Genomic DNA, 22,724 nt, shown 5'->3' on the forward strand with positions numbered 1-22,724 from the left:
CTGTTTTTGATCCTTTAATGAACATGTTTTCACTTAAATCAAATCTGTTTCTAGTATCTATTTTAGGATAAGTGGCCTACAAACATCAAGTATTACTCTCAGGTACTTTTGACAAAGAGGACTGAAAAAAGATGTTAAATTATATATCTGTAGAAACTACTACTTTGACAAAAATAAAGATTCCATGAGGATATGTTAAAAAGGTAAATTATTATTAGGATTTTATAGGGAGTGAGACTTCAGATCTGGAAGATACACAACTTCCATACAACAAAATGTCCTGTCTTAAATTTTGTACAAAAACCTACGTATGACCACAGAACATGTAACACAAACTGATAGAGAAAAATATATATACTCTACACTACAAAATGTTCTATTCAAAATGTTTCAGAATATGCTTGTTATTTGTTTTTTTTTTTTATTTAAAGAGGAATTAATTAAAAAAAATAGTCAGCTTCCAGTGATGAGGGTTATAATCCAAACACCAAAAGAGTCAATGGAAATCTTTCCATTTTCATAGCAAAATTTTAATCAGACACTGCATTAGAAAAAGAGAATTAATCTCAGAGCACAATACCTTCATACATATGTGTGCATGTACGTGTGTGTGTGCATGTGCATCTGTGTGTTTGTGGTGGGTGATGGATGGGTAGCGTGTGTGTATATATATATATATGTGTACACAGCCATACATATATAAACACACAGTTACCATTATTAAGTGTTAAGGGGTTAGCAAGCAGTACAAGGGAAAAGGCTGCCTTTCAGGTAGGGCTAATACACTCTAAGTGGGGTTTTGCTTCATTACACTACCACATACACTTTCATAAATATTGCTGACAAAGAAAATATGCAAGAAAGGAACATTTTTCTTACGCTGATCAAAGATGCAAAAATCAAGTCATAAAACACAAAACCAATAGCCAATCAATGTGAATAAGTCTGCCCATAGGCTTAATTCAAGCAAGCCATTCACTGAGCTATGTGATGGATCTGTCAAATCCAATACAGCATTACAGACATACTAGCAACACCAAGTGAACATGCAATGACAAAATGACAATACGCCCCACTGCCATGCTTTCACTCGCTCTATGTCATAAATACCAAATTTGTTGACTTGGCTAGTTTTTCTTACTTCAGACTTGGATAGAAATCTAACAGCTCTCTCTCTCTCTCTCTCTATGTATATATATATGTATATAATACTTCTACAACATTACATGAAAGCTGAGTAGAAGCTGAGTGGGCATTTTACTGGCACCTGATTTAGCATCTTTTGCATGTCATTACAATTATCATTCCAAACAGCTCAGTTCAGACGGTTTGGGAGGCAAAGCCCCGGAATAGTGATTTTTTTTGTTCTTGTTCTCCGAAGAGGCTCAAATGTTTAAGAGTAATTAATATAGATCACACAATATAAGACTCCCATTCTACTTTTTCAATTGGTATTCAGTGATTGTATTGCTTCATATATAAAATAAAATACCTCTTTTTTTGGGGTGGGGTGGGGGGTGGTTTTGTTTTCTTTCAGTGTTGTATGTCTAAGAAGAACCTGGAGATATTTGCAGGTCTGCATTTACTTTTATGAGGAAGGACATGATTTTTCTTAACAAATACTTAGGATTTTGCTTTTATTTGTTTCCTTACCATCTGATTCTCTCCTATATAACAATTCTTTGCTTACTCCCAGCAATATTTCCAGATGTGACAAACACGGATACCATTGCATTTCTTCACAATAGAGCTCTATTACAGTGATCATTATCCATTGACTTGCTATATTGATTCTGGAGTCCCAGATCTTTCCGTTAACCTTTATTTTTAATTTACCAAAATATGTCTCCAATCTAAAGATTTGCTCTTTCCATCTGCACAATTAAAGAGACCTATCAATTATGGAACCTTGCCATTCATCAAGTATATGATCTGTGACCAAAAAATAAAAAAATAAGAAAATAAAAAAGCATTATTTTCCATGTTATGTCTCTGCCTCAGTAATATTTGCCCTCACTTCATTTTACTGGGCATGGTTTTAAAATGTACAGTAAGTATATTTCATTTACAATTAAAATAGGGGTTGAAATCAACACTGAAAAGGAGCAGTAAATAATCCAATATGGACTCTTCTCTATTATCACAGGACAGAAGGTAATTATAACATTAAGAAGAACAGATACGAGTAGTTGTACTGAGCTATTACAGCACTTACAGTGCAATGATTTACAATAGGGTTGCTAAATTACATTAAGTAAAAATCAATGAAAAGTTATTAAAATTAACACAAATTGTAGTGGTGAGTATTCAGAGGTATCCATGTTTGCATATAGTTTCATATATTTAAAAAAATGTTGGTTTGAGCAGATTGTTTCTGTTTTGTTTTCTATTCTAGCTTTAGGCTAGATTAAGGAAGTTCAATTACAATATTTGTAATTATCACAAGATACCATATTCACTTGGCAGAAGCAAGTCAGACATAAGGGGTAACCATATTTAAAAAGAGAAACTAAATTAAAAACAAAACAGATATAAAATTCATTTAAGATACCTAAAAGTATGCATCAAACTCGGGTTATGACAATTCCAATTATACACAAAGTGCATCTGCAAATTAGATTTTTTTTTTTTCAAAAAATAGTTAAGGCTAACGACTTCATTAATATTGATACCATCTTAAGCTTTCTTTAAGGCATTTAAGAACACTATCTCCTATCACAGATGATCTTGTATCATCTGTCCTCTTAAGCAAATCTTTTATTTGTTTTCATGGTCAGGGTAACTTTTAGTGCTGTTTACTCTCTACAAATAGCAGAATATGTGCTTTGTTTTATGAGAAGGTACACTAATTCATAGATAAAGATTTAAAAGTCATCTTGATATCCATTTCTCTATGTAATATTTTGGAAATTCATGTATTCATAGGAATAAGCACCCTACAAAATGACCCAGAGACACCTCAGCGATATCTGGCAAAAATGGCTAGTCGCAGTAGGCTATTTGTAATTTTGTCCTTTCATTTTACTAATCTTTTAGCATCCAGCATTGTTTTGCACTATAACCCTAGCCCTGCACCATGCTAACAACACGCCTTTGTGGAAATGAAATGGAACTACGGAGTGGCACTTCGTCTCAGAGGTTACCCTCAGTAGAAATAGGACAACTCAGAGTGCAAACGGCAGGATCTACTTTAGTATAATTCACCCGAAATTAATAGAAAGTAACTTGCTTACCTGTCTGACACAGCATGCCTCAGCCACACATGCAAATTGTTTTATTCACGTAACTAAGAAATGTATCTTCATTACCCATAATAAGCATTTGAAAGGCAAATACGCATGCATAGCACTGTAACATTCAGACTATAGTACTTTATTCTAAAATATGGAATCCATGAACAGCACTTCCATCTAAGAAAAAGTTCACTGAAATTTCTTAATCCTTTGATTTCTTTAAGAAAGAGCAACATTTAAAAACAATGTCTAATTCAGCATTTAAAGTAATTTTCCAATACATTTCAAAATTTAAGAAATTTTCTCCCTGATTTCAGGGGAAAATTTTCTTATATCAGGAATACAGAAGTGTGACCACACTTCTTGCTATTATAGTGAATCATAAGATCTCTCTTTTGCAATACACATTCCTCCCTTTATGACTACATATTTTTCAAGTATGTGAAAGGTATTAATGGTAGCATTGATTTTATTAAAGATACAATTTCTTAGCAGCAAATGGTATACCATGTCCACATGCTGCAAAGACTAATGCTGTTTGACAAAAATGTATTTCTATTGAAATCAATAGCAATTCAGACACTGACTTCCAGAGGACCACAATTTTCATCTTGTAAGAGGAAGAGTTAGTTTCATTGACATCCTTATTAGATTACAAAGGTCTTTACATGTTTCTCTTATGCAGATTTTAATATAATTCCTGATAATTTTTCCAACAAGTGTGGTTTATATTTTTAGGATAAAATATACATCAAAAGAAGCATAATTCCAATTTTTTTTTCAGCACTCCAAAAATGTTTGAGAAGGAAGCAAATAGGAAAAAAAAAGAAAGGTTTTTCACTCAGATAGTTCAAGCTTGGATACTGTTCATTCTCAATTTCCACTAACTAAAACAATGTCAATGGGAACTGAGAACATTCAGTAGGTTTGGATTCTAAATTAACTGAAATAATACTTGCAAGACAAATAATGATCCTAAGTAGCAGACCATCATGAAGCCATATGTGTATTTATCTACATTGCACAAGGGGCACAGGCATTAACTGTATGATCTACAGCTTGGGAATGTGCATGCCTCATTCCTGATTCTCAATTTCTCAATACCTAAAATTTACAGCTATTCATGGATTATAATAAAACAGCCTGCTTTAGATATCACAGTTATCTGCAGAGCAACAAGACAATTATGAGACTTAAACAAGGCAAATTGATAAAATCATCCTCAGCTTCCACTGGTCAAGTATTTATTAGCAATCCATTAGTGCTTACCTGTCACTGTAGGCAGCTGCAGTGGCAGTGGCAGGCTGGGCATACCGGTAGGCAGCATAACCACCCTGAAACACAAACTCACGTTCTAATTGTATTGCTACAGCAGCATCAACAACATTTTGTAAAATCTACCAAAAAAAAAATGAAATATTACTGTCATGCTGTAAATTGACTTAAGAGATCAAATACACTGAGTACTGCAGTGAGGGGTTAAGCAGAACTTATCACCACAAATTTGTACTTGTTGGAGTTTGTCACAGAGATTATGAGAAAACAGTGGACTGTATTCATCCAATCAAGTGTTTTTTTTATAAGACAAAACTACATTCTTCTACAGGTTTTCAAGTAGAAACTGTTCTTATGAACCCCCAATATTTTGGGGATTTGTACACTGAATTAATACTTCCTGTTATATAAGTTTCTAAATTATACATACAATTATAATGAAGAAGGAAAAATCTCTTCTTCCCTGAATTAACATTCAGCTGTATGTAACAGTAATTGCAGCTGTTCAATTAAGCAAACAGGACAAACAAACACACATTTGAAAGGAATTGTGTGCAGTGATGCATTGATTATCAAACTGTGAAAACAGCAGAGCTTCCTGTTCAATGGACCAGGGCGCTATATCAGCCATTGCAAAATGATCTCGGCATGCCAATTAGCAAGCAGGGGCCAGTCTCCTCAGATAACACAAACGCTATTTACGTTCCAATTAGAATTTGCCACCCCAGACTCTCTGGGGACGTGGGACCATCCTATTTCCCTTCCCAGTTCCCCCCAAGATTAACAGAGATGCAAAAGCCCATCTCAGCTTGGAATGAACTGCCCCCTCTTGCTCAAGTGCGCATTTTAATGGATTGATTTTTTTAAAAACTCTATTCATGCAAGAAAATATGCTGAAGCATGAAGAATAGACTATTCTGTGTCAACTCTTAAAAAACAGTATTTTATTTTTACTGTAGAAACTTCTGTGAGTCTTCTGTTTTAATTTCACAAATTCTACTTCTAGAAAAGCCAGAAGATCATTTTTCTGCCTGTTACAGCCTATTTTGCTCTCTACTCCTTAGCTTGGTAGAACGTGTTCATCCCTATTTGTTTTGAAGGTATGAACCACTTGGTTTTTGGAAATAATCATTCACTGCTTAGCTGATGATGGCACATCGCCCTAGGAATGAGCATACATTCTACATCATATACTGACAATCAGGTAGAAACTCCAGGCTTTATGCTGCCAGCATCTCTGAGGATCACGTGTTTGGACCACTTCAAGTGCTCAGTTACCTACTCAGGTTTGGCCAGATCCCTGCTCAAAGCCATTAGGAGCAACAACACTAGAGTAACATAGTGCTTTGATATAAATGCTGCACACTACATATATGCTATATGCTGCTGCTCTTGCAGCAAGCTGCTGCTTTTTCAAGAAAAGAAGCATGGACAAGAAACACATTTGCACTTCAGGCATTTGATATCTCTAAAGCAATAGATGGCTAACAAGCAAACAGCAGACTAACAATTGTATTGGAGATAACTAGTGCTTGCAGGTATACTCCCACATGGGTAATCAAGTGTCTTATAATGAATATCACCAAGTACAAACAGAGCCAGTAAACAGTGAAGCTGATGATGAAGATAAGGAAAGCGACACACTTGGCCTGGCTTGTTCTGTCAGGAAAAAAGTTGAGAGATGATAGTTTCATCTGCTCTCCCCTCTATTTTTTGGTTATTTGTTTAAGGTCTAAATAATCTCTGCTATCACTAGGTACCAAATGGAAAAAGGAGAAAGAAGATTCTCAATTCCACAAGCTCATATTCATGATCAGGCCTGAAAATTTGTGTCAGACAGCAAGGGATTCTCCGGATGCCGTGATCCTAAGTTAGGCACAGGTATGACTTCACTGCACGGCTAATAGCCCAGTTCTAAAAGCCCTTTCCTTAAATGAAAGAGGTCACTCTAACCCAACTAGACACATAAGAACAGCCCACTATCTAAAAGGATCAGTGTTGAAATAATCTTAATCAGACCAAAATAAGACAGGCTGTTCACATATTGGCTCCTCTTTAATCTACAGACACCAGGCCTGTGAGAATTGTTTTTTTCTTTCCCTTATTTAAGCACCATTGAAAATTGTTCAGTGTGCGAAGATAGATTTTTTTTTTGTTCAGAACCTGCTTTTATGCTTACATTTTGATTTGCATTCATCAAGGAAATGCTGCTGAACAATCAAGCTAAACTCTGAACTTTATTAAGCTGCTTTGGATTCAACAATTGGGATTAGATCTGTGAGAGTCCAGAAAAGACTGAGTCTAAAGCAATGAAAAGAAAAAGAGACCTAAGTTATTGAATCTGCCTGAATACTTTTGAAATCTAAACTCAGGATGTCCAACTTTTTGATATTAAGTTACTTAAGTCACAGTTCTGTACCTGATGTCATTTCCATATTTATAGCATAATCTATTATAAAATTACACTTAAAAAGATTCTTAAGCAAATCACTTTTACTGGTTTTGTTCTCTGCAGTCTTGGTACTTTTTACCAGGAATCAGGATAAGAATCTGTCATTGAAGCCACTGAATCCTAAACTTATGTGACAGTTCGACCTGACCATTTTCTGATTTTGAACTTGGCCTGTATCTTAGATGAAGAACACACTAATAATATCTAGTAGATATATAATATTTGGGAGACATTGAACATTTATCTTCATGCTTTTGGCTGCATGTGAAATATGTTAATTACATAAAAATTAACAACATAATTTGTAGTTTTAAATTTTTTAGAAAGTGTTTTTATTTTCCCGAAGTAAATTCGAGCAGAATGTATCTGATTGTTGTGCCTTAAGGTATTATTTTGAAAAAAAAATCAGTTAAAATAATATATTTTGCTAAAATAACGTTGACTGCCTTATCTGTGCTCCCATATTTGCGACTTTCAGAAGAATCATATTGCAATGTTATAGTAGATTACATTGTCTTTAAAAAATTTAGTGCAAAGCCAATTTCCTGCAGTCCAAATACAGCGAAATATATTGAAATGTAATACTGAGTGAGACACTCATAGCACTGAGTGTTATACTTCATAGGACATGATGAAAATCTGTGATTTGCGATACAAAACAATGCCAGGTACAAAACTGGTAGCCTATGCTTATTATTTTACACACAGAATCCATATCCTCATCAAATGATTTTAGTATGATAATGACTTTACGGCAGTCTACATTCAGCATGATAAGATTTTTCACTACTCCGTATATGTCAACTTATTGCCATACACAGGCTCTTGAAATACTACTCTATAAAGAAACAGAAATGTAATGATTTAAATGAGAAGGGAAGGAAAGATGGAAGGATGGAAAGACAAACCTCAGGCAAATTCACCAAAGCTACTCATTACAACTTTCCTCCCCATGCTTTACACATCTCTGTGGCTCAAGCAAATTGAAAAAGGTCAGTGGGATCAGTGGAAGATCAGAAATCGACGAAGTAATCTCAAACATGTATGGAAGTGATCACAGAATACTCAAATAAGCTAAAATAAAATGAAAATGTATGGAAAATTATACCAATTATATCTGAATTGTAAAAAAAATGTATACATGTAAGTTAAAAAAACACTTTTTTAACACAAAAACGACTTTAACAGATGTATGAACATGGACATGCCCTGATAAAATAGGTAAATTATTTTACTTGATCTTCATCTCAGATGAGCCAACAGTGGGGTAAGGATAATTGAAACCAGTCTAAATAATGGCAATTTTCTTCCATATGTTTTCCTAGCTAACATAGCGAATATTGAGAATATTTCTTCCTCACATTGTCTTCATGCTTCCTATACACTCTTTCACTCAAGGTTCTCAAAGTATTTTGTGAACTTCAAATTAATCAAGATTCAAAACTTTCTCTAGTTTTGAGAATTAAATCTACCTTACTACCTAAAAACAGAGAAACTGGGTTAAAAATGGGATAAATTACACCCTGCAGAGCGCAGAAAGAAGAAACAATCGTTTCCCCTTCCTCTATTCACACGATACAGAGGTTGAAGCAGTACGGACTGCAGGACGTTTCATCATTCCAGCTCCAAACATCCAGCAGGCACTGGTGAAGCACTGGGGTGACCAGGGCACCAACTAGCCCAACCGGCTGCTCTAGGAGGAGGCTTTTGCCCTTGGAAAAGTCATTTCTCCATGTTTCTCTTCCACTTCTGTAAGTCACAGAGAACAGCACATCCCTTCATTTATGAAACATGAAAGTCTCTGGTACCTGAAAGGAAGCCTTGGCAGTTAAGGGCACAGATCAGCTTTTTGCATTTTATTCAGCAACTTTTGTGATATCCGATTGTGGCAATGGATTCGCTGTCTGCACAGACCCCCCATCATCAATGTCCCCATCAAGGGGACATTACTTAAATAATTAGCATACTTTAAACTAAAATGCCTGCTCTTTCCTTGGGAAGGAAGTACATGTTCCACTGTCAGTACTGTCATACCTTTGGGCTAGAAGAGATGGCATGAGCTGCTGATAAAAACTGCTTCTGTGGCTGTGCTCACAAAATACGTCTTATTCTCGGTCAGCATCATGGAACAAATCCCCATCTACCCTCGTAGACAGCGCCTGGAGCCCTCACTATTACAGTGCCCCAGGTTGAGGATCCTGAGGCTGGAACATCTTGCCATCAACAGTAAGAGTGACTGATAAACCTCAGCTAAACAGGATTGCTAAGGCATGAGTGAAACTGGTGTAGGGAAGGTTGGGATGTTTCACTTTTCACAGATTGAATCCTGACCTGTTCTGCAAACATTCTTTATGACAATGGCAAAAAAAAAAAAAAAAAAAGCAAATGTGAGATAAAGCAGAGCAATAGTGCAGAGCTGTTATTTTAAGTAAGCATTTCTGTGCCTGTTAGTATTTTTTGTTTGATTTTTGTGGAGTGCTTTGTCTTATTTCCACTGGTGTCAATCTTCATCTAGGAACTTCTATATTTGCAGGCAGGTAACCCTAATTCCTTTTTAATGACTTTTTCTCTTAGTGAATCAATACTTAATTTTAAAAGGTTTTCCTTACTTCCTAATCATCTCCTTTACTTTTCCTTGTTAAAGGCACATTTAAAAGAAGAATTCAATAGCTCAGTTATTGCAGAGGCATTATTACATTTCATATAGAAATATATGAAATATAGACTGCATTACATTACATTTGGAACTGTGGCTGTGGATTTTTCAATTTAAACTGCATTTCCCTCCTACTATTTCTACATTCTCATTCTCTTTGTTTCCTCTGGTTAGTGTTGCTCCACTCTGACTATTTGTTGTTCTTGGCTGTCCCTATAGCTTTTACCCAACTAGAATCTCTCTGTTATCTTTACTTCCTTTGTGTGTATGCTAGCCAATAAAAGCATATCTATATCAATAGCTAGTTAGGAATGGTTTATAGTTTAGCATCGTCCGTACTATTGTCACTACTCAATGTAATCATAATCAAAAGAAAAACTACTTTGAGATACTGGTTAAGATATACTTTTGTTTTTCAGTATTCTCTTCCTTTGGCTTTACTCTCTGGTGTTTTTGAGGTTCTTTTCTCTCCTATTTACTGTCAGATCCTCTACTGTTTGAATTTTAATTCTCTGTTGTCACAAAGCATTTGTTCTGCACTTAAAAAGACTAGCTGAGTAGAACTATGCCATAACATTTGGGATTTAAAGAATAACTTGGTCTGCTGCAAAGAACTAACACACTGTGAATTGTATATATATTTTTTGACTTAGGCCATTTTTTTTCTCTGTTTCTCTCCTTCGAAATACTTCAGATGCAAGAAAGAAAAAATGTGAAGAAAAATAAGCAGCTTTACGTACAATAAATCATTTTAAAAAATGAACAACTTCCACAAAAATGTGGAATTCCATCAACTACTCTAAAGGTGTACTACTCTCCATGAAGAAGCTAAGAAATGCAGGCAGAAATATGAGCCAGCAAGTGAATAAAATGATGCATCAGCACTGTCATCCCATTTTCTTAAGTACATGAAGACTTCATAGAGTGAAACTGAAGCTACTAGATATCAGTAATCTTTTTCAGAATCTTCCTCATTGAAATCAGCTGCTTTGTGAAGGTGAAGACCATCTTCAAATGAAACAGAATAAAACCCAAAGTATGACTGGGGTTATTATGAAGTATCAACAGAGACATTTATGTTCTTTAGCAGCAGTGGAGTCCAAAAATACCAACTGTAACATTAACATTTAGTTCCCACCTATACTTGCACTAAGCAAGCCCAAGAAAGATGTCTTGTTGCTTCTCAGATTTTCAGACTGGTGAACTGAGCAAAATGATTGTGATATTTTTTTGACAGTTTGAAGAAAAACGAAAATGGGAAACCACACTTGAAAAAATTCATTACCATACAACATATCCTATACAGCTCAAAATATTGACAGCACTATCTTTAGGTGAAATTCAAGCAGCATACTACACTTGCATTTGCCTTCAGCAAATGGTGATTCTCAGGAATCATAAAGAGTGTGTTCCTGTTACCATCACAAACTACACAAAGACAGAATCTTAACCCATAACTCAATAACCCATAACTGAATAGACTTTTAAATTACTCATTTTTTAGTCTTTTTCCTCCATCAGAAAAGTACTACACTTCTTCCATAACTTCAAATCGGTTTCCTTTATATAAACTTATCAAAAAAAAATCTATTTTTTTCTTGGAAGTAGCTCTAAGAGATTATTCATAATAAATATAAGCAATGTTTTCTAGTACTTCCTACTGAATTTTTAATATCCATCCCAATTTCACCTAATCTATCTTTTTGTATCTCAAGAGAAACAGTACAACAGAAGCACAATGAGGTTAAAGAAAGCTGTCCGTTGCAATAAAGACAATGCCTAAACAGCTGTAATTTAGGATAAGACTTTTATTAAAATGATAACAAATGTAAAAGATTAGTGGAATATCAACAAAATGTTACAGCCATACATTTTTAAAGACTGAGCGTTCCATGATGATTCAGCCTCAATCATCTGAGATTTCTTGTATATCAGACTAAATAGCCCCTGTATTCAAGTCAAAACTTCATTATTGGTAATAAATGTGTAAAAAAAAAAAAAAGGTTTTTAAAATGAAATTGGTATCCAGTGAGGTTTGAGTGTGAGGTGGATCCCCTCCTATTGATCCTTGCTAATACAGCCACTCCTTCCAACATGAGCAGTCTCTACCTACTTCATAGGAAGTGAAATAGGTAGATGTGAAAAGAGCAGACAGACGTCGACTCAGATAAAGGACAACATGCAGCTGTATTTTCAACTCGCGATGGAATTAAGCTCTGCTGTCACCACGGGACTTGCATACAGGCAAAAGCTGCCTGAATTGGGGAATTCCTAAAGGGGTCCATGTCTCTCCATAAAGTATTTTCAGACCACAAGTGTTAATAATACTCCATTTGCTTTGATTTTTAAGAAAAAGTATGTGAGATTTGCAGAAGAATGTTTCTGTTTAGTTTTTAACCTTTACACCTGTTTCCTAGAACTTTCAATTGGAAGGGAGAAGCTTTCCCCTCTCCCCAATGCCTGTGCATTTTTCACATCTTTTTGCATTCATTCAGCATTTGATTGAAGAGTTAATTCAGCTCCACTGAACAATGATAGATGTAATGAACAGAAAGGTCTTCCAATATGAGAGATATTCTTCTCAATTCTTTCTGACAGGCAAGGGATGGTAAATAGACAAAACAGAGTCAAGCTAGGCAGCAAACTCGCAAAAAGAATGACTCTGGTAATGTACAAGGACAGCATGCACATCAATGAATACTTACATAAATGTCTGCACCATAAAATCCATCCTGGTATACAACACTGCAAGGATGCACACACAAAGAAAAACATCCATATTAGTGCATTTCCACATGCAAATGCCACCAACCCCGGCAGAGCTGGGGTTAGTCGTGTCGCAGGAACAGAGCGCGGGGGGAGGAAGGCGCTCTGCACATTGCTTAAGGAGGTTGGCAGGAGTATCAGAGGTGAAACTACTGAATACAGGATCTTTATCAAGCATGCCAAAAAGACAGGCAAGCACGGCAAAATTGCATAAAAATTTTGATAATTTTTTTAAGAAACCTCAAATTGCCAGCATTTTTTCTTTTCTTTCTTTTTTTCTTTTTTTTTTCAGTGAGCCAATCCTGCCACCAGTATTGCTACATCACCATAATGTTAATTCATAAAATACTCCTTTCCTGCCCTGTCATTCTGTCAGCTCTCAGAAAAAAAAGCAGTCTGTGTCATTCAAAAAAGAAAAAGAAAAAATAAAATAAAATAAAAGAACAGTGTACATAGCTAGGGAACGGTGATACCCTACCCCTTGGGTCAGAGACCTTGCTAAGTCAACCTACACATACACAGGGTACTCAGAGACATTGTCCTCCTGACTTGATAAACGATTGTTAAGAATATCATAGCATTATTCATAAAATAGAAGTATTAACTTTCCTTGCTTTATCAATTTACAACTTTGGTGAACATGATTATGGTTCCAAAATCACCCTGTAGCTTTGGTTGGGCATATCACTGCTTAAGTGAAAAAAATGTAGTATTGTTATGTTGCTGCCAACAGTTCACCCACAATTTGCTGCATTTCAGCTAAGATTAATTAGTGTGACTTGTTTAAATTTTAAATTATAAATCCCTTCAGATGAAAGACACAACATGGCAAGGATGGCTTAAATGGTTACGCAGAGTAAAGCTGGAACTGTGCAGTAGTGGCCTACCAATTACATATGTAGTATAAAACCTGCTGTTTTGCTTTTATTTTGACAGCTCTGCAACATAAAATAGGTGTAGCAAATAAAATCAGCCCAAGAGTTAAATATGGGAGCACACAATAGGCCTTTTTTTTTTTTTTTTTTCTTAACAGTATTTTCAATTTGGGAATATTAGTTATCAAGTTGCTATGCTATTCTAAGCCACTCAGCACTATTATGAAGAATTTTCACATCAGAAATACAAGCGATCTATTAAGCTCATACTCCTGAACCTGAAGGCTGAATTGCTAAAATCACTGCACTTGACAAAATCATACATATGCATATGAATACATATAAACCACATTATACTTTATCAATGACAAAAGTTTACTATAAAATAATAATGTAGCAAATCCCTGGCTCACACTCAAATCCATATGAGTCCCTGCCACTCACTTGAATAAGGTCAGAAATCTACTCATGTTTTTCCCTATATTTTGTCTCCAGAACAGAATATGCCAAACTGATCAACATAGGAAGTATTCAGAAGGCCTACTATTTACCTAATAGCATCCCTGCATTTTGTTTTTGATATTTCAAGTACTTTAAAAATTACATGTTTTTTCTCATACCTATTTGCATGTAAGAAATAACAGAACATTCCGCATGACTGTGAAGTGGAAATATACAATCAGGAACAACATGGAAAGAGTTTGATGAGATCATGATATGAAGTTTACTGAACACGGAGAACCTTAGCAGGAATTTCATAGAGCAAGTTTGTTTTTCAAAAGACATGCATTTGCATCAACTCACATTCACTCAAAAGAAAAGGACTTCATATTCTAAACAGTCACATATCCTCTGGAAAGGCTCATTCATTCCTTTATCAAAAAGATGCTACAAAGACTAGTGCTGCTATAAACTCTCATAAAATTATTTCATGCTTCTTAGAAAAGGTCTAAAACCACACATTTTTATAGATAAGGTATAACTCAGGATTATTTTCAGTAATATACAGCTATATGTAATACACAGTTCAAAAAGTTTCTGCATTTTCAGCTGTTCCATCAGGCTACCAATCCTGTAAACAGCATAAGAGCTGCAAAAAACAAGGATAAACTTGTGTTGTTTTTATAACAGGATTCAAACAAACAAAGCCCTTAGTGGAACCATGCAATTCAAATGATTTTGCAAGAAATTAATGAGCAACTAATCGAAAAATGCCCACATAAAGAGAGCACTCAGGGCTTTCATCCAGCCTTCCAACAACTTCCAGTAAAGAAACACACTTCATGTGACACAGGCATTAATCTACATGGACACTTACGGTGTGTAACAAAAATCATCCATCTCAAGAGATGTGCTTCAAAATTTGCTGCCTAATGCTATACACAGGAGGTAACAAAACTCTGAATAGCAGCAAGATTCCTCCACCTCAATATATCTTTAATAGGGTTTCTGGTTGGTGACAAACTTATCTAACACAAAATACTTAAGTTCCAAAAGAGGATCAGTGAGAAAAACTAATGATGCATCAGAGCACGGGGAAAACAGAAGTATTTCAGTTCTTTTGATCTGAGACAAAACTTTTTCTTGTCTTCCTGTTGCTTCTGGACTCCAAACTTTAAAATGACCAGTGGCAGCATAGAATTGCCTCAAAATGTGTTTCAAAATATAACGGGATACCTCCATTACCCTAAGAAACATGAATACAACTGATGAAAGGTTGACTAATCTGTTATGAACAGATATGTGATCCCACTGTCAATAGGATGACAGTGACGATAGGAAGCACTTGTTTTTTTTAGAAAACATGATGCATTCTGGGTGTCCCTGCTGGAGCAGGTGGGTCGGACTAGATGCTCCCAAGAGGTCCCTTCCAACCTCAACCATTCTGTGATTCTGTGTGATTCTGTGAAGAAGATATCATTACTGAAAAACAGAGGCTCCAAGTAAAACAAGTATAAAGTCTTTGGACCTTACAGGAACCTCTGAGGACCCAGGACCATCTCAATTGTTAAGTGCTAACCTAATTCTGCACCATTTTGAATAACTGGAAAAGAGGGCACTATATTAGCGTGTTAAAACATACTATTTTCAATTGTTATTTAATTCTCTAATTTAAAATTGAATTACAGTGAATTTGAGAAATGCGTGTCAGAAAGGGGATCTTTTCTCTTCTTCCTTGAGCTGATTTGTGAATTTGTAGCAAAAACAAGATGAATAGGGGCTGTTGCACTTAGAATTTCCAAATGAGGCCTGTTGTAATCTTGGGTAGCCTACTTCATTTATCCAGGACTTCTTTTTACATACAGTGCTCAGTCAGGTACGGAAGCAAATTTATTCCGAAGTCTAAATTTGCAACTGCTTCATGGTAAATGATATACCAGAAGATGCTAAACCCTACGCTAAAATGAAGCACGGATGCATGACTCCACCATTAAGCCTGGTTACTAGCGAGAGGAAGTGACAGAGTCAGGCACAGGCGCGTATCATTCCTGAGCAGGACATGCATGCTGAAAGGAAATCAGCTGATTTCATTTGGTTTCCTCCATATAGTCTTCTAGTATGTTATTGTTGCTCAATATAAATCCTGCTGCTTCTTTTGAAGTCTCCTTCTTATTTTTCTTCACGGTTTTGTGGATTTTCAGAGTAAATTTGTTCTATTCACTATCTTTATCATTTGTTGACTCCAATGACTCAGTCTTACCAGTGGAGTCAAATTTATTTTATAACAGTGCCCTTCATCAGAAGGATGAAGCACAGAATACCAACAGCTATGTTCTCTTTCTTTTGTTCAGTAAATAATTCTCCTAAGGGTAATTTGGCTCATCATCTCCTCTTCTCTCTCTGAAGCTGTAGGCAGAGAACAGATGATAAGTTTCAAGCCTCGGAAGAGCCTGAATGTATCGCATAGGGACCCATCTCACCACAACTTGTTTTGCACTTTATATGCAAAAAATTATCTTGACAGACAGATGAATCTTGAGTTTCTCACAAGCCAACACAGGGTCTGGAAATAACCACATTATTGAAATCTGAATTGCTTCACCCAGAAATGCATGCTATCTTAACGCACTTACTGGATGCATTAAAAATAACAGATTTAGGGGATTTATGCAGAGGTACTTTACGATTTTACACTGCTTAGGAAAAATCAGAGAATACAGAAAACCTGATTTAATATGAAAACATGTCTCTAAATGATGTAATGAATATGCAGTAATTATTTGCTGAAATTATTTCTTGATAAATATGTAACACATCTCACCAGCTCACTTTTGCACTACCTGCTTTATTTCATTCTCTGTCTTCTAGCAGATTATTTTTAAAGTATATTGAAACAAATTATTTACTAGGTTAGAATCCACCTTTATAATATTGTGGGAGAATTACACTTTTCTTCCCTACCATTCTTGATCCTTATCAAGGATTAGGTTGAATCTATCTAATCTATCAGTGGCATAAGTTCTTGACTGCAAAGCCAAGTTCAATAACTTCATACCTGTTGAGTATATATGGCCCTCAGCCATACACACAATCTGTACAAGTTAACATAAATAACCTAAAGCAGATTAAGTGCACGGAATGATTGATTCTGTGCAATAGAGGTGCCAAAATCAGAACTGCAGTCACTGCAATAGGAATCACAGGTTTATCCCCTCCACCACAATCAAGAGAAAAAAAAAAGAGAAAAAAAAGATCATCTCTGTTTTCTGATTGCCAATTAGGTCACCTTCACTCTCCTAATTTTATCGTGCTTTTTTTATTGTCCCTTTCCTGAAAATACAGAATATTTTTTATATACTTCATCAAATAGCTTACAGAAGAGATGCAATTATGACCTCATAAGCCAAAGAAAAAGACTAACTGTGGAACTAACTAACACCTTTGGGACAGTTCAACAATGCAACTGAAACTTTTCTGTGAGAGTTGATAGTGACAATGCTGCTCCGAACTTTTTAGTGTGTTCTCTAATTCCAGTCTCAGTATTTCTTCGCTATGAACGAATTATACTATTTTCTTTGGAAAATTAATTGAGGGCATCATAGCAGAGAATGAAGCTGGAAGACATCAGTCACTATGTGCTGACAAAACATGATTGTTTGCTTGAGCTATTCCTAATATATACAAAGCACAGAGTCCAAAGAGGAAGCTTATGAGAAGAGCTGTATAAAATTAGCAAACATAGTAGCTTATATTAATTAACCTTCCTTCCTAAAACCAGCATAAAGAATTAGAGAATGAACATTTACGGTAAAATGTAGTTTCTTTTCTCTTTTGAATCAGATAGAAGGTAGCACTTGAAATTAATTATTTTAACAAAAGGGAATAGCTCCAGAATAACATCTGTTACTCCTCCTACTCCCATCTCCAACCTCCCAAAATTATTTTATTTTGAGATTGGGTTCTTGGTATTCTTCCTACCTTCCTGTCCATGTTCTTCTATTACACTCAGTTTCTTTCTCAGCTATTCTGCATTTGTTTTACTCACCAACTCCAATATACTCCCATACATACAAACGGAATAGTTCTCTCAAACCATCCACATTCCCAGACATTAAAGGCAAATTATATTCTTATCCTGCTTCTACTCCTTCCTATAGCATGGTCTATGATACATCTTTAAATCACCAGAGATACTTTAGGAGGAAATGCTAATCATCCTGATTCATCATCCTGATGAACGTCCCTTTCTCCTTCTCTGATAGGTCAGAATAATGATGGGTTAAGCATGGAACAAACCATGTCAAAGAAATTCCAAATGGTGTTACTACATAAATGATGTTACTAGCACAAAATCCAATATACTAATCCAAAACTACTGTACTGCTAAAATTATTTCAGAATAAAACTTAATTAATTCCACTGAACCAATGCAACAGAGGTCCTCTAAGGTCTGAACTGATGCAAAAATTACTAAAGTTAGAGAATGTTTCTGTGTAATCAGAAAGCGGTGCCTTATTTTAAAGCATATATGAATGCAAAAAAAAAAAAAGGCACCCAGTAAAATTTGAAAATATGTACTTGTGCTGTACTATGCAATATATATGCTTCTATCATGTATACAATTCCGATTCCATGTGAGAGGCATTCAGAAATGAAATCTGCACCTGGAGGACATTCTAACCTTGCTCCCTTCATTGCCATGCAGAAACACCTGGACTATCTCTAGACGAGACAGTCTGGACAACAGGAGGGTGCCGTGGGCGGGATGTCATCCCCACCCAAAGCTAACGCTGGCAATCTGTTTTACAAAAATCACGGTGTGTTCCTGTGGTAGCATCATTCCGCTTACTGAACTGCAGTGAAAGAAAAAAACACTTTTACAAAAATAAACTGTTTCTGTGGCATCATTTTTATATCAATTTTTAGAACAGCCTAGTTCTCTGAGGTGATTCTGCTTAATGTAAAGGAGCAGCCAAAGTGTCTGAACCAAATATCGCCCCAAAAAACAGCTCAATGATCGACTGACTGTATGTATTTGCAAATCTGTCTAGAAAACGACGTGTCTCTTGGCTTAACAGGATAAACGTTGCATGGGAAAGTGCTTCCTCCCAGGGACGGATTTGGCCAGCTTAATTGTAAGAGGCTGGTGAATGATCTAAATAAACTAATGCAGCTGGAAAAAAACACACCAACACTCCCTTAGCACAACAATACCAAACATACGATGGGATCACAATATCCACAAAGAGATTTTGTGCCTCATTTTGCACCACATATACTGCTTGGTCCTTTTATAGCCTGCAAGTCCTAACCTTATTACAGCTCAGCCTACACATTTCCAACACCTCCCAAGCTCACTGTTGTGTTCCAACAGTGTGAAAGGATCCTGCCAGCACCATCCGCTAGCTCTTCTCAGCAGAGTGTCGGGGGGAAAAGCTAGCAAAAAGAACCTGGTTGTCCCTGCCATGAAGTAAGAGGACAGACCTGGCTGTCCCTGCCATGAAGTAAGAGGCCAGGGTCACAGGACGGTCTCATGCCGCAACAAGAGCAGAGCTGTGGGACAGGGAGCTAGCGAGGGCAGGTAGAACAACCTCCTTCACTCAAAGACCTTCCAAACCTCTATCTAAACCATCTGCTTGCTCTACAGGGCAGGAGAGGCACATCTACTACAAGGTGCTATCACAAAATATTGTTCTGGCCTTGGAGCCACTGAATTCACCAATTTCCTAAATTGCCTCATTTCCTAATAGCTGACTTTTTTTTTTTTTTTTTTTTTTTTACAATACCAGGACTTTAAGATCCCATGCATCATACAAAAGCCTTCCATTTCAGCATTTACAGGGTGACAAGGCAAATTTGTTTCCCTCAGAAATGCCATGGTTTTATGACATTTCTGAATTATGTGAAGTTTATTAAGTTTCTGAAAGTGACTGCTATGAATTTCGCTCCTTCTTTAATTTACTACTTGGTCTTAGGAGCTGTAGGTCAATGACAGACAAATCCTAAGATATTTAAACAAACAGACATGAAAAGCATGTAGCCATCAGAAAGGCAGCCTTGATTTCTACCTAGGTAAAGATGTTAACTAAAAAAACTAAACACACTGCTGTTAAAAAACAAACAAACAAAAAACCTAAACCATCAGCTCCAGAAACAACTTTTAGTGGGCGATTTGAGAAAAAACAAAAAACGAAGTTAACGTGTTCCAACCTCCTTAATAACCAGATGTTTGCGATCATTGAAAATGTATCTTTAGCTGGAGCAATTTCTCTGTTCTGCAGCGTTCAGTCTCTAAGAGAATTTACATAACAATAAGCGACATCTGAAATGCTGAAGGCTACCGACCGTGGCAGTCCAAATTACAGTCATTTTTCACCCCTCCGTGCAAGGTGCACGCGCCGCGGACGCCGCCGCCGCGTAGGCCGGGCTCGGTGCGCATGGGGAGGGAGGCCGCTCTGCTTACCCGCCGTAGGCCGGGATCGGAGGCGGAGGGGCGGCCGCGCGGAACGTGTTGTACACGGTGCGACCTCGGCCTCGTAGATGCGCGCCCCGGTACGCGGCCGCCGCCGTCGCCGCAGGGTAAGGGAATCCTGGCACTGGGGAGAGACAGGAGGAACACAGAGGGCTCGCATCAGTCCAGCATCACAAAGCAAGGTAAGACACTGCAGGAGCTGCAAATTCAGGGCATTATTAGTCCTTTAACAAATTTTATTACACAAAACCTTTGTACACAAATAGAAAGTAGAAAACCATGATTTCGATGTGGCCTAGAAGACAGTCATTAAAAATAATGTTGATTGCTGCAGCCAACACTGCTAACAGGAGACTTCAGAGTCCAAAACCACTCAGCTCTGGGTCACATTTGCAATGCCCAAGATATTTCTGTGCCATTACTGGACCTGAGTGGGCTCTGCTTTGGGTTAGGATGGGACTAGGTGAGCTCCATTAGCCCCCTGAATTATTCAAAAATTCTACACCTGCAACAGGCTTTTTAAAATAAGTTAATTATTAGCTGGGACTGAACTGTGTAGCAGGGAAAGAAAAATACTGCAGGACCTTTCTCAGATATATAGGGACTGTACTTTGTTCTTAACAACTGTAATTTCTTCAAGGCAAGAGCTGTATACATCAGAAGTATCTATAGGAATTCAGATAACAGTCAGACCCAAGAGAAACAATTTAGACACATGAAGAAGAAATTTTATATTGTCATTACAACTAAATGTGAACATTAATAGTCATCAGAGAAAAAATATTTTCATCAGAAATTGAGCTGCAATAATGCAGTAACATTTGGAGATTTTCTGTAATATAACTATAAAATTTCTGTTCATAAACTTTTTAATTGAAAAGAGAAGCAAAACTTTCTGCTTTGCTTTCTCTCAGAGTTGACGAGATGATGAATCAGTACTTCACTATTTCTTTTTTTCCTTTTAACACATACAGCATTATGTGTTGATAGCAAACATTAGAAGAGGAATTTCTGAAATGCAATTACTAGTGAGACAAGAAAATCAAATCCAGCTCTGTTGGCACATGTGTTATTTCAGTTGTGCTGCATTACATAGAATTTCTTTTTTTCAGTACGTAAAGGTATATAATAAAGAAGTATTATTTAGTAATAATAAAAGTGACTGGAGGTAACAATGTATAAAACAACTACAAAGCAACTTTTTCAAGTCTGAAATACAAATTGATTTCAATTCAGACATATCTTCAATCTGTTTTAGCATTAAATTTGAAAGAACCTTTGAATTAGAAATAAAATGAAAAGTTCGCAACATTTAGAAGTAGCTGGCTGAACAGAGGAGAGAATATACTGAAATTGTGATGAACAATCCGCTATCATCTTACTACAGTGCTTTTAATTCTTTGCTAGATTCCTCTCATCGACAAACACTTTATACAGTAATTTTGCAAGGATTTACATGTCTGAGACATGACATGAAACCAAACTACGGTAGGACATTTGAAGAAAATCATCCTTTTTAAAAGCAGAAATATATTTTTATTCTTCTTTTTCTAAAAAAGAGAAGTGTCAAAATCTGGAGGATGAACTTACAGAACTTTATCTATCGTTGCTAAGTTTGCAATCAACTGTGTTGTAGCCTTAAGGAACTGGATGCTTGGAAAATTCAGAGAAAGTATTTCCACAGGGAAAAATGGAAATACTTTTTTTTAAAATCAGATGCTGTAACAAATAATTTTAAATATACAATAATATGTACATGAAAATATACCTTTGGAAAATACAGAAGTAAAGAAAATCAAAGACAACTATGCTCAAGCCACCTTGTGCAGAGAACACTGGGGGCTTGCAAGCCATAGGGAATCCTTGCTCTAAGAACGTTTTCAACAATTATTTCTTAGTAATTAACAAGTATGTTTTAGCAATATTTAAAGCAATTTGATGATTAGATAGTTCTAACATCTAGATAGCAGTTAGTCAGCTCTTTCAACGAAACATTCAGAGTTCTAGACAATCCTTCTATAAAATGCAGTGTTTGACTAACTCTTACTCCACACAGACACTCATCTTGCACATATATGTGAATATGGACCTCTCTCGATTTTCAGAAGACATGAGTAACTATAGTTCTAATGAAACTAACTAAGCAGAAAACAATATCTTTTTTTTTTTCCTAAACGCTATTACATTTTTATGAGAAAGAAGGCTTTCTCTTATGAAAGAGAAGAAAAGGCTAAATGAGAGAGAAAGCTGGAAAAAATGCTTAGCCTGTAAATACTTACTGAAATGAGAACACATAATGGAGGCCAAACCCAGCATTCCTAAGAATGGCTCAGATCACAAAGGGTGTTCTATCATTTTCCTATGATCTGTATTTTTTTTATGGATGTATTAAAATGAAAAGCCTGCTGTAATGGCATTGTTTTCCTGTGCTCAACTGGTACTTCAGCCTAAAGAACATTAATCATGAAGCATAAAATGTCTAGACTAAAGCAAAGCTATAAAAAAGCCTACAGAAGCAACTGGGAGCCTGCAGAGGTTAGAGCATGATCTGCAT

General features: G+C 36.2%; 1 protein-coding gene across 24 annotated transcripts in view; it reads right to left on the reverse strand.

Annotated features, from left to right (window-relative positions):
• The window catches only part of RBFOX1 (RNA binding fox-1 homolog 1), a 950,329-nt gene that overhangs the window by 26,062 nt on the left and 901,543 nt on the right, over positions 1-22,724 (reverse strand). For 20 of the 24 annotated variants that reach the window (XM_088523031.1, XM_088523035.1, XM_088523032.1 and 17 more), the window contains 3 exons: positions 20,162-20,294; positions 12,322-12,361; positions 4,503-4,567 (listed from right to left, as the gene is read on the reverse strand). In XM_088523031.1, coding sequence (XP_088379157.1) covers positions 4,503-4,567; positions 12,322-12,361; positions 20,162-20,294 — 238 coding nt within the window. The remainder of the gene's footprint in view (positions 1-4,502; positions 4,568-12,321; positions 12,362-20,161; positions 20,295-22,724) is intronic. The other 4 variants (XM_088523038.1, XM_088523037.1, XM_088523036.1 and 1 more) reach the window with 1 other exon arrangement.

This window comes from Tinamus guttatus, unplaced genomic scaffold, assembly GCF_059628265.1.
Source record: "Tinamus guttatus ecotype Peru unplaced genomic scaffold, ASM5962826v1 Tinamus_guttatus_pri_ptg000172l, whole genome shotgun sequence".
NCBI classification, from domain to species: domain Eukaryota; kingdom Metazoa; phylum Chordata; class Aves; order Tinamiformes; family Tinamidae; genus Tinamus; species Tinamus guttatus.